At 38.2% G+C, this 13,277-nt stretch overlaps 2 protein-coding genes across 6 annotated transcripts in view; both read right to left on the reverse strand.

Moving 5' to 3' along the window:
* The window catches only part of mtr (5-methyltetrahydrofolate-homocysteine methyltransferase), a 67,085-nt gene extending 60,691 nt beyond the window's left edge, over positions 1–6,394 (reverse strand). Inside the window, exons 1-3 of one of the 4 annotated variants that reach the window (XM_047609098.1) lie at positions 6,213–6,376; positions 4,459–4,638; positions 4,085–4,134 (exon numbers count right to left, since the gene is read on the reverse strand). In XM_047609098.1, the coding sequence (XP_047465054.1) occupies positions 4,085–4,134; positions 4,459–4,601 (193 nt within the window). In that variant the 5' untranslated portion in view covers positions 4,602–4,638; positions 6,213–6,376. Of the gene's footprint in view, positions 1–4,084; positions 4,164–4,458; positions 4,644–6,212 lie in introns of those variants that run through there. The other 3 variants (XM_047609097.1, XM_047609100.1, XM_047609099.1) reach the window with 3 other exon arrangements.
* A 3,208-nt stretch (positions 6,395–9,602) lies between these two features.
* bms1 (BMS1 ribosome biogenesis factor) overlaps positions 9,603–13,277 on the reverse strand; it is a 47,601-nt gene continuing 43,926 nt past the window's right edge. For both annotated transcript variants that reach the window (XM_047608802.1, XM_047608801.1), the window contains exons 22-23: positions 11,814–11,975; positions 9,603–10,000 (exon numbers count right to left, since the gene is read on the reverse strand). In XM_047608802.1, the coding sequence (XP_047464758.1) occupies positions 9,773–10,000; positions 11,814–11,975 (390 nt within the window). In that variant the 3' untranslated portion in view covers positions 9,603–9,772. The remainder of the gene's footprint in view (positions 10,001–11,813; positions 11,976–13,277) is intronic.

A 13,277-nucleotide genomic window follows, 5' to 3' on the forward strand; every position in this document is an offset into this window, starting at 1 on the left:
TCTATCTGTCTTCTCAGTGGATACAGCTTTGAGTTTTCTTTTCTATCAGACACGAGCAACGGAGATGTCTTCTTACCTGCTGACAATTTTTGGCTTCAACCTTCTTTACAGCAGTCATCTACTGTGTGACACATGTCCAAAAACAGCTCACTGGGACTGGAAACTTTTCAAAATTCTACAGCCCAGCCATGCCTTTCCAGTTTCTTGTGTGGTTTTATTTCTTTTCCTTTTTCTTGTTTTGTTTAGTTTGTTGTTTTCCTCTGTTTATAGCCCATTTTGGATATTGGCAGAGTGTGAGACAGACACACGCACACCAATGTTACTCCTGTAAAAACAAAACACGTTGCAGTGTCTCCTTTAGGACTCCCTGTTTCTTTATAGTTTACTGTTTATTTAAGGATCCATTTTTGAAGCAAAGCAGAGTCACCACATCATGCATTGAACTACAAGTTAACTTATCTTCCAAAAGGCATTGAATAAAGGCAATTGGTCTATAGTTTTTTAGAGTTTTCAGAGAAAAACAGTGCATCTTGAGGGAGTAAGTGCTGCTGCCTCTCCTGAAATGAGCTGAGAATTATTCAAAGTACAGTAATCAAAAATGGTTTTAATTAGGGATACACGATTGAAACCGATACCAATAACTTTCTGCTTCCAAAGGCCGAAACAGATAACTGATAAAATACCTGTAGATAAGAGGGACTAATGAACAGTTTTGACTCTTAAAATGAAGGTATTTATTTTTTCAGATGAAAAATTATTAGCAAGCAAACATTTGCTAAAAGATCAGGGTCAAACAAAACTATTTCATATTTTGATATGAACATCACAAAATAAAGGCCTCTAGACCTGAAATACTTTGCATCAGGTTTAAAGGTAAATAAAGTGAAAAAGTGCAATCTATAAGCTCTAAAAAAATAAATAATGTACTAACACAAGTTAGAATCAAACATTTTTATGCTAGTTCTATGCTATTTATCCCTTTCTCTCGTATTTTCTTTAAACATTTATTGCACTCAGCCAGCAAACTGACACTCTGATGCTGATGTATCTGCCTGTTACATTCTGTCTCGAGGGCCTGACAGACTGCATCATTGTACAAGTTTCAGCTCAAAAACAAGTTTTGTTCTACTCCCATAAAGACTGATCTCTGAAGGGCAGATTTTTGTTAATTTTTTTTTTTCAAACAAACAAATCAAATGTGTTGTTACACTGCTGTTAATGGAAGCGCATAGGTGAACAGCGACTGTGTACTTATATGCAACTTGTATAGTGATCTCCCACACTTTTTTTAACGATAATGGCAGCGCTCTGCATCCGAGGAAAACGGGATGTGGCGGCAGATATCAGGCTCTGTACAGGACACAGATTTATTCTAATATCAGCAGCCTTTTGAAAGAGTGGGGGTTTGACGGGTACATTCTTCAGGTCATCAACGAACTGCAATGTACGCGATGACTATGAGGGAAGAAAAAAACAGGCGCGTAGCTCTCACAGCGGGAGGTCCGACCGGGGACTTTTGGAGATTTGAAAGCACCAAAGGAGAGTCGACCTGGGTCTGAAAATGCCGGTGTCGACCGATGTGAAAGCGGTAAGAATTGACGAGTTGTTTTCTGACATGAGGGAGTAATACATTTTTTCAGTCAGAAGGTTGTTTTTCCCAATTATACTGACGCCACTTGAACGCAGCACTCACTGCAGGCCGTGCAGGGCTTTTGTAGGAGAGGGAGCGCCTGATTTATCGTGACTTATCGGTCTGATGGCATATACACATATGTATATATGTTATCGGACCGATAAGTCATGATATCGGACTTATTGAAATGACGAATTAATTTCCTGCTATCGGGTCGATAATTATCGTGCACCCCGTTTTAATGATGATAAATTTTGAGATGATAATACTAACCGTCTGGAATTTGACTGCAGTTTATCGTTATACCTGTAATCACTAATTAATCTAACGTAATGTGCGCAATACTTATGATGGAGATTAGACGCACCCTGTTTCTCAGGTCATTCTCCTGCTGGCTCTGTTTACCTCCTTCTGAAACTGTCTTTCTTGAATGTTTTTGTTCCAGGGTCATACGCCAGCGCAGTGGTTACAGAGCATGTGCGCATGCATTGTTTAGTTTAATTCCGATTCAGGCATATACATGCAGATGAAAATCAATTTCCAATCGCATTATCTGGGTGTCTTAGTCCAATAAAGACAACTCTGATTTTAGTGTAACTTGTTTATATTCACTTCCAGTAGTCCAGTTAGAGTCGGATTATGGCAATAATTAGTTTTTTTTTCATCTGCACGTAAATGTACTTGTGTCCAATCTCAGTTAGTTTATATTATGTGGGCACAGTCTGAATGGCTTTGGTTTCCAGGTTCTCCATAAAAAAAAAAGCTGCTCACTGTTACAGTTAGTGGGTTTCCTATTGCGAAGCCTTCTTTTTGTCTGTGGATTTTGTCTTATGTCTAATATGTGGATTTGGCAACGAAATATAGTTCTGCCCTGTTCTAGTTTTTCTTGTACAATACATAATGTGACATCTACTGGGATTTTTGTGAATAATTAAACTACTTCATGGGATATGAATATCATATATAGGCTGATAGTCTTTATCATCAGTTTTATTTTCAGGTCTTATGCCAGTAGCAGTGAGTTCTTGCAATGATGTTCATTCATGATGTTAAAAAGATTCCCAGCCCAGTCAGCTGCTTTTAGACACACATCACACTGAGCAGAATACAGCTCCGAAGGCAGAAACTACAGCCTACAAAATTATAAAAAATAAAACTCAAAGCAACCACTCATACTGTCAGTTACTGGCAGCAGGCCTGCCATTGCACACAATCTGCTTCTCTTCATGTATTTCTTGTCTTGCCCTTAATATTTTATAATTAAAAAAAAAACACGAATAGCTGTTGTGGGATTGACTGTACTATCAGATTTGAAAAAGCAGTCTGAGATATATTTTTACAGTTATCTCTGACTGCCAAGGAAAAGCAAAGTAAATAGGTCGCTGCATTAGGGAGAAAGAACTGGAATTCAGGCACAGAAACCTGGTGTTGTGGTTCTCATTCTCAATGTTACTTCTCACTAAAGCTCTTAGCGCTAGCATCTTTTATTTAACTACATTTATCATGTATCATATTTAACTGAAATGACCTAAAACTAACTGGAATTGAGGCTTATCCAGTTTTCCAAATCCATACTAGTTTGTATGGACCATTGTGGGATCCATTTGTTCTTAATTTGATCTGATAATGCTCAGTCTCGCTGTATTTACATTTTGACATGATTTTGCCACTCAGGGGGGCATGGCCCCAGGCAGCAGTGACATCAGTGCATACCCACTATAGTGGTTCTCAACTCGTCTGACTTTTTGAGACCTACCATCACCTCTTAATGACAAGTCGAGACCCAAATCTAAGAAAACACGAAACACACTGAGATTTTTGCCCTCAATATAAGAAAATACATATCTTATATAATCTTTGTATCTGTATTTCGCCATGCTAAATTAGCCTTAGTGAAACATAAAGGAACAGTGCAGATCTTCTTCTATGGTGTGACATGGCAGATGTTACCCACCAACGACCCCACTAGTTGAGAATCACTGCTCTATAGTGCAACTGTAATGTTTGAGTTTTTAATGCAATTAAACGTACTTTAATAATTAAGTGTGTACATGGTATTTTACATTACTCTGGTGACTACTGTACTTCAACACGCAGACAGGCCAACAGTGGATATAAATCAAATGAAAGTAAGAGAGAACAACAAATTATGTATGCCAGTAGGTAGGTAGGTTCACGGACACAACTAATGAAAACAATTTTGAATGATGGTTATCAATGCAACTGTGTCTCCTCAATGTGTCCCCTGAGCAAGAAAACGTCCTTGTCACAAACAGTGGCTGAAATCTTGTTAAATGACAGAGGACATGTCCACTGCAGACAGGGACACAGTGTCATCCTGCACCACCATGTTGCCTGACTGACTGAAAAACATATACAAGACATACAGTACGTAAGAAATATGAAATGTGTTTTCAGAATTCATGGAAATTAGAAAAGTATGAACCCTACCTGAGGCTCTGATTGAATTCAACAGAAGCTCCAACTGATCCTGGCTGATCCTATATCATATATATATAGTATATTTATTCTGAACCATAAAAAAACAAAAAAACAAAAAAAAAAATACTGTTACTGTATATGAAAGTAGATGGAGTGGGTATGTGACAATGTGACATAAGTAGTTAGAGATGGAAACAATCATTCTGTCTGTGCCACCCTATGTAAAATATCTATAAAAATATATAAAAGTATCATAGATTTAACTTTTATAGCATAACTTTTACAACCTATAACCTAATTTGCTACCAATTATTGAACAGATTATTACAACACAGTTACTATTGAAACGACTAATTACAACCAATATAAATGTTCAATCTTACTTGTGAAAAGTAATTCCAAGTGTCCTGTTTTGTACATCCGCTGATTTTACAGAAGAACGCTGAACAGTGCTCCAGGATATTGCTTCAGTACCACAGAAGCTGCAGCTGGAGGCAGAGTTTTGATGGGTCCAAGACTGGGGCATGTTTCTCTCACTGCAGTCAAAGCGGCGTCTACAAGGACTGGGAGTATCGGTCTAAATATCGATCCTATCGATACCAAGGTCAGCATCACTGTCGGATCGATACTGGCGTGCTGAGATCGACACTTTTGTTACAGTTTTTGATCTATACGTCCTGCAAATTACTCTCATAGAATTCATGCTAGTGCAGCTTCTCTCCAAGTCTCTGCATGGCAGGAGTTTGTCCATCCTCATCTGTAGTAAAAGGTGGATATGGACAGAGTTTGATACTCCGCAGTATCGCACAGCTGGAACCGATGATGCAATTAAAATGCGTCTATACTCGGAAGGGAAGACAACTACACGGGCTAAATAATCACTTCTGTGGTGGAAAATTAATAGGCCAACATTTCCCTCTCTGTGCAATTTTTAATATTACATTGTTGCTATTGTTTACTCATTTTCTAAACCGACTACTACTACTGAATTTATTTTCCATTATTGTTGTGTTACTGACATTGTTATATTCGTGTTACATTGTTCGTATTATATGCAATTTTGTCAATGATGCAAACCATTGTGAGTTATGGGAATTCAAAAACCGCATCCTTTAACAGATCGCTGAAAATCCGCTCAGTTCTGAAGGGTTAAAAAAGGTTAGAACAAGGCGCTCATGAATACTGGTAAGTTCAGGTAATTCAGACACACACAATATCAGCCTGTCCTTTATTCTGCCCTTCGTGCTGGGCTGCACACAAGCTCTCTCACCTGACCGCTAAAACATTTGTATGTAACAAACGGGGAATTATGTAAATTTTGTATTATTAAACTGTTTTATACTGTAATTTGTCAAGACGATTTATTTGCCTCAAATATCTGTCCTGTATTTTATCATAATCATAATCAACTAATTAAAAGCAAAAATCACGAAATTACTCAATAATCATGACGATTCAAGAATAGTATCGGTATCGGCTATATGAACGCAGTATTTACTTGGTATCGGATCGATACCAAAATTCTCAGTTTCGCCCAGCCTTGGCGTCTTCTCTGTATTAGGTCTATGGTTCACCCATAGAAAGTTCAAGCCCACGCCTACCTCAAATTTCATTGGTCGTGAACATCATCAGATTTTTAATGATGTTTTACTTTAAAAACGTTGGATTGAGTGCCAAAGTAGTGTCTTGTTGACTGAGGACAACGCCATGCCCTCAATGGTTAAATAGAATAAATAATTTGTTGAAAATGGTCGTTGAGAAGCTGTCCGAATCCCAATCTTTCAAAAGTTACTGGTGGAAAAAAACGATTCTATTAAATACAATGGAAAGACGAGAGGCAGTTATTTCGAAAGGCTTAATCATTCCTCACTCACAACACAGAAGTGGGCGAGTGACCGTGTGAGACGGGAGACTTATATTGAAATTACGACCGCGCATCTACACAAAAGTGAAATACGGTTAAACTAGCACACCGAGCCATCGTGTTTGTATAAATACAAATAATACAAACTCCGGTTTCTGTGGTCCAGTTTATGTTGGGACTAATCCCACGTGTCAGTATGAAGTGGACAAATGAACAGCGGTGGTGTTTAGCTAAAAGCTAACAAAGTTGAAAAAGTTCAGAGTATTTTTTTACCTGCTCCTGAAGAGTACTCGTGAGATACGTTAGTCAATGCCATCTTGTGCACATTCAGCCTTGAAATCAGCCAGATGATTCGTGTTGAGATTAAACGGTTAATTGTTGTTTAAACTTTGACCCGCGTTTTGACGACCTGTGCTGTCGATCCATACTTTCTTTCTAATGGTGATGTGTCGTCCGCGAACGAGCCTGCTTCAAGAGTCGATTCTTTGTAGCGAAAGAGAGGAACCGGTGAAGGCACCCAAATAGGGCCAATCACAGCGAGGACCTGAGGCATCTGGAGTTTCTGAATGCCAGCCTGAATTAAAGACTATGTTAAACATGCATACAAATAACGCTTTTATAAAAACATTGAATGGAAAATTGCTTAACAACACACAAACCTGTCATAATCGCAAAATTAGAATAAAATAGGAGGCTCCGAGTGAAATCCGATAAAGATTTGGGAGCCATAAGAGCGTACTGTAAGGGAGCCGAGCCGAAAAAGCCGAATCTTTGAAGAGCTTTAAAGAACTTCCCATTACTTTCTAGCAGCACTGCGCTTGCGCACACATTTCATTCTAAATAAACACCTATATCTATCCAGTAATACATCCATTCTATAGTACAAATGGGGGACCTGCATAGAACTTTTGAATTTGATCATTTCATGTAATTCTTAGAGTGCGACTTAGGCCATAAGGTGAACCCGGTTTTCATTTCATCTCGCTCCCACCTCTGTCATCTACATACTTTTTACTTCGTAAAATAAATAGGTTCGTACTTAGTTCGAAAGTAAAAGTTCCCCTTTTGTAATCCCCCAGTTTTTTTTTTGTTTGTTTGTTTGTTTTTTGTTTTGTTTTGTTTTTGTAATCGATGTTTTAATTTTTAATTGACGACAAGTTAGTTTTGAGCGTAATAAGAAAGTAGTTAAACGGCTGTCACATGATTGTTTTAGACCAATGCTTTGGCCGCATTTAGTAAGCAAATTCCATATGGCGACCTACATGGATTCAGTACTGGCCAATATGAGGAAAATACTCCCAAAACTCTTCCAAATGTTAGAAATGATAGACAATGCATAGGTATGCCATGCCCATAACGAAACGCATTGACAATGAGGTGAACTAAGAAAAAGTGCTGTTTGTTTCCATAACTTAACCTGTGTATTTTTATAAAGGTGATGGCTATAACCTATACATTCTGTTTTTACTTAATTTTAAGTATCTCATGCCCTTTTATCTTGTGTGAAAGGTGCTACACAAGTAACCCTAACCACCCTCTCCACCAGATGATAGACAGACAATGGAGCTCCTTCTCCTAGAGCAGGCATGTCAAACTCAGTTTGGCTCTGGGGCCGGATCCAGACTTTCTGTTCTCAGGTGGGCCGGATCAGCAAAAGAATGTCAACTCCAAATATTTAGCTTTGTTTTTCAGTATTATGCTTTATCATTCAGCCTACATTTGTAGCCTACCCTACATATTATAATCACGGATGACAAGGGATCTTTTCTACGCACAACACATTTATTCAAAAACAATGGGGAAAAAAATGATTTTTCATGTTTGGCCGTGAATGTGTTAACAACTGGTTTATTTTAACAGTTGAGTGAATGCAGTTTTACACCTGAACCAACTCACCACACTAAACAAACTCAAGTGGGAGCTATAAAAAAAATATTTTCGCCTTAATTGTCATACTGCTTTGAAATAAATGAAAAAAGAAATACAAAATAAAATAAAATAAATAAATAAATAAATAAAAAAGTTATAGCAGTGCATGGGCAATAGGATTAGACTACATCAGATCAAACTACTAGGCTGGGCCTACTGAAGTTGAGAATATACTGCACAATATTAATTGTCTTTAATATGACATACTTGTCTTTATGATGAGTGGCGCCGAATATTAAACTCTTTGAACACTGCAACTTGCTGATTACATACCAAGCACACTGGTTTTGCATTCAGTTCTGTGAATAAATACTTCTCGGTCCATTTCTCCTGGAAAACTCTGCACTCCGTGTCCACTCTTCTTTTTTTGACAGTGCCATTTTGGGAAGGGTGTGTTGACCGATAACTTGTTTAGTAGTGGTGTATGGTGAAGCAAGATTGCCGGTTTATTTTTACTTGGACACATCACGTTGCGAATGTTTATTTCCTGTGACTAACTCGTGTCAGTGCCGCATGCTTGACGTGAGCGCTTTTACACATTTACTGCCCTCTAGCGGCCGGAGGGAGCATTTGGTTTGTATTTATTTTAAAAAATCACAACTTTTAATATAAATTAGCTAGAGACTCGCTTCTTTTTTTGACATACTCAGAAATTTATGCCGGGCCGGATTAAATGACCCAACGGGCCGGGTCCGGCCCGCGGGCCGTATGTTTGACATGCTTGTCCTAGAGACTCAGACAGCTCTGTTGTCTCAAAGAACGCTACAGAAAATCTTCAACCAGCCAAACGCCTGTTCAACTCCTCATCTGTGTGACAGATAACTTTGTACATAATTTGTTTTTCCTTTCGTATTCACTTATTTCAATTCACTTAATTTTTGTAATTCTGTAAATATCGTGTATATAGTATATTGTGTTTTTCCTGTTATATAGTATGTATGGTATCGAGTACATTGCTGCTGCAGTCTGTCTAACTCCACACAGCCATCGTCTAAACTGCCAGCAACAAAAATAAGTATATATATTTTTCCATATAGAATTTTTCGGACCACTCCTTGGTTGCATGCTACAAAAAAGAGCTATGGGCTCAATTATCAGCGTGCAACACATTAGTTGTACCACAAAAACAAAGTGAATACACCAAATAAAGAAAGTGGTTACTCCCCATATGAGGCAACTATCACTCAGTTTGTTATATGTTTGGGCTTTGGAGTAGAGTGGCAGGACACAAAACTTTTTTTTGTTTTTTTAAATAAACTTTGTAAAAACACATATCCTGTTCCTAAAACAATTGTCTGAGAAGATCAAGATTGCCACAACTTATTAAACTAAGCCTAACCCTTCCTCAAAACTGCTAAAAGTATGTTTGGTTGAAAAACAACACAGCACATCAGCAGAACACCACCAGTGAAGCGTGGTGACACAACACAGCATATTATTTTGGTGGAGGTGGAGGGGAATTACAAAAGATCAAAGTCATAGATTTTGGCACAGAATCTTCTGGCATCTTCTAGAAATCTGAAGTTAAGGAGATACAGAGATCACATCATCAAGAAAACTGTCACTGTACTTGAATGTTCTATTAGATTTGATGGCACAACACAATATAAATATTTATTTATATATTTAATATAATTATAGACTATCATTGCTGAGGAGAAAAACCCTCATGTAATCATCTGCGATCTTGACAACTTTCGTACTTACAGAGAAAATAGAGTAGCAGAACAGAAGTCCAATTTTTGGCTATTTTTGTGTTTTATTAAAACAAAGTCCAATACAGTCAGATACAGTTTGTCTTTACAACCATCTTCAGATCAATATCACAGAAAAAACAAGACAACCTGTTACAAAGTCATGACCAGACCAAGTATCTTAGAATCTGGAGCACTTTTCCTTATGAATTAGTCATCTTGTGGTGCCCCCTTTAGACTGGACCTGTGCTTTTTCTGGTCCTTCTGGCCCATGACCTGGTACATTTTTTTCTGTGCCTGCTTTTGTCTTTTCAGCTTGTCCTCCTCATCTTTCTCTTTCTGCTGGAGATACTCTTTGTGTTTGGCATGCTGCACCGTATGGGCCTTTTTCCTCTTGTAACTGTGGACTGTGTTCAAGGCATGGAGCAGGGCTGCCACCTAATGAAAATGGAAGAAAGGCAAAATCATGTTTTACTGCAAAAAGTAGCCATAGCACCATCTTGTAGTTGAAGAAAACGCACAGAAATGCACAGATTAGAATCACAATCAGAAAAGACTTGCATTTCTTTTGTTTACATCGCTTTGGTCAGTATATTACTCAGGTATCATTACTTTCAATGGTGAATGATAAAACCAACATGTTGTTATGAAACACTTGGGAATGTATGCATGCGTCATTATTTTCCACTATTTATATCATGTCCCAACGAATAATAAACAGAGACAGCAGTTTTTGGCTCTTTGTCTACACATTGGTATACAGAGTGCAAAACTGTCAGTATGTTTACATGCATGTGAAAAAAAAAATGTACTGCCTTAATCTGAGTTTGACTGGACAACTTATGCACATGTAAACACAATACTCAAACTAAAACTGGAGTTCTGCAGCTGCTGCGATGGCATATGACCCTGGAACAAAAACATCCAAGAAAGCCGCAGAAGAAGAAGAAAGTAAATAGAGCCAGTAGAAGAACCGCCAGAGAGATAGTGCTCATTTTATCTGTGCCATAAGCAGTGACATTGGTCTGCCACATTAGACTCCAGTTCTTTATTATTTAACACTGCTTGCTCTGGAGGTTGCAGGCTGGTTTTTGTGAAGCGTCTTGAGACAATTTGTATTGTTATTGGAGCTGTATAAATAAAACTGAATTGAATTGAATTAGGGGTGGGCGATATGACTATATCAAATCGTGAATGATTACAACGTGAAGATCTTACTTTATCTTGCAAAAGATATGGTACCTTTCAAGATGGTAGAAAACAAGGGGTTCAACCGCCTGCTTAAAGTAGATGACCCGCCGAAAATACTTCTCCAACATTGCCATGCCACGTCTCTTGATTGTTTGCACATGCAGGCAAACTGCGACTATTTAAAATAAAATCGGTTAAGAAAGGTTCTTTGGACTAAATTGTCTGTTTTTCATTTTTCAATTTAAGATCGTGATAAAATCGAAATCGTAATTTTATTTTTAAAAAAACGTGATATGATATTTTTGCCATATCGCCCACCCCTAAATTGAATTGAACATAATAGGTCAACCAGAAGGGGGCCATATTAACCCGCTGAAAAGACGCATATCGCCACCTAGTGAGGAGATGTTCCCCTTTGTTATTCGATTGTCTCCGTTGCATGTAAACTGGGACAAGGACCGCATTCAGACAGCCGAATTTTGAGCATAGCTCAAGCAATGTATATACTACATCTATATACTAGATGTCATCCTGCTGTTTGCCTCTTCTTTTATCAGAGCGGCAGTAGCTCCAGAGGTTGTGCGGTTGATAACCGAAAGTTTGGTGGTTCAATTTCGCCATATCCCTACTCTGTCCATTGTGTCCTTGGGCAAAACACCATACTCCCAGTGTAGGCCATAAGCCACCAGGGTGTGACTAGTGGAATACAAGTCCATGCCATCATACTGCCTCCACCCCAGACTTATTATTTCAAAGAATTGAGGCATGGAACAACTTGTTTTTTCAGTTCAAATCTGTTTTGGATTGACTGGATGAAGAAATGCACCAAATGTCATAGGTTTAGAGTCAAGTGTCCAATCACTTTCAGTCCCTGGCAAAAGAGAGCACTAGATGTTAAAGAGGTGTGATTCATAAACTTTTCTCCCAATTTTGGATGTGAACACTCTAGAAAAAGACTTGAGTATGCACTGTCCAGACATATGCAGTATGGACATATGAGTGTGCTATTACAAGTACAATTAAAAGAAACAAATGATTTGTAGATTCAGGTTTTGCTTACCTTTCTTTCATGAGGCTCTCGAATGACACTGTGCCTCTGGAGGTCTCTGGGTGTTTTTCCTTTGGCTTGCTGCTGTTTGGGTTTGCTCTTGAAGGGCAGGGCCTTCTGGAGTTCCTTGGGAATGTGGAGGGCATTGAAGTGCCTTTGGGTTCGGGCTACAGACTAGAAGGGAAAGGGATATTCACACATTTCATCATCATAGAAAAGACTGAAGGAAACAGGTTTACCTCAGATGAAATGCAAAGTGACTCACAACCCTTCTGTATGTGAACTACAGTCTGTAGTACTGCCTGACCCCTTAGTATGCTAGCTGAATATCTGCAATCATTTCTCATTGGTAGCTGTATTATTTGCATATTATTATGCAAATAAATAATTATATCAGAATGTGCAAGACACAAAGCCAGTCCATTCCCTGTAGAGCTGGTTGGGATATGCTAATTTACGCTTTTCCTTTGCACATTAAACCTTTAAGAAAATCTTGTAACACAAGAAATTTACAGTACTCTAAATCTGTCACTAGCTATTCAACACAATTGAAATAATTCCAAAAAGCCAGGCCAAAACTTGCCAGTCTGTTCAGACTGAGCTGATTACATGAGGCATTTTCATTTATTCTTATTGGGCTATTTTCTGTGAAATTCTAGTGTCCATGTAATCACAGATATAAGAAGTTGATACACACCAGTTAAATGCCAGGATTTTGTAATGTTAAAAAAAAAAGAAAGAAAACCAAAGCCAACCATTTCAGAACTCTCTTCACAACCTACAACCTGTACATCTCAGCTGGGGGAAAAAATAAACAAATAATTTAGGAAGAGGGTAATAAAAATCTTTTGTTGAAATACCTTTTGAATTTTTAACAACACTCAGTCTTTTTGGGTAGGGGTCTATCAACAAGATATATTTGCCCACAATTCTTCACAAAAATCCTCAAAATCTCTTCAGATCACTCCACAGATTTTCAACAAGATTCATTTCTGGGCCACAGCTGGGTCATTCCACAACTTTAATCTTCTGGTGAAGTCATTCTTTTGTTGATTTGGAAGTAAGTTTTGGGCCATTGTCATCTTAAGCTTTCTAGCAGAAGCCTTAAGATTTTGTGCAAACATTGACTATAATCTGACCTTGGTTTCATCAGACGATAATACATTTTCCCACATGCAGAAGACTTCAAATGTGTTTTTGCAAAATTTAGCAGGGCTTGGATGTTTTTCTTTGTAAGAAAATGCCTCCTTCTCGCTACCCGACCCCAGAGACCAGACTTATGAAGAGTTTGAGAGATTTTTGTAACATGTACAACACAGCCAGTACTTGCCAGAAATTCCTGAAGCTTCTTAATGTTGCTGTAGGCCTCTTCACAGCCTTGCTGACAAGTTTTCTCACAATCTTTAATCAGTTTTAGAGGGATGTTTAGTCCTTGGTAATGACACTTTTTTTGCGATATTAATCTCCTCTCGATGG

This window comes from Mugil cephalus, chromosome 16 (genome assembly GCF_022458985.1).
Source record: "Mugil cephalus isolate CIBA_MC_2020 chromosome 16, CIBA_Mcephalus_1.1, whole genome shotgun sequence".
NCBI lineage: Eukaryota > Metazoa > Chordata > Actinopteri > Mugiliformes > Mugilidae > Mugil > Mugil cephalus.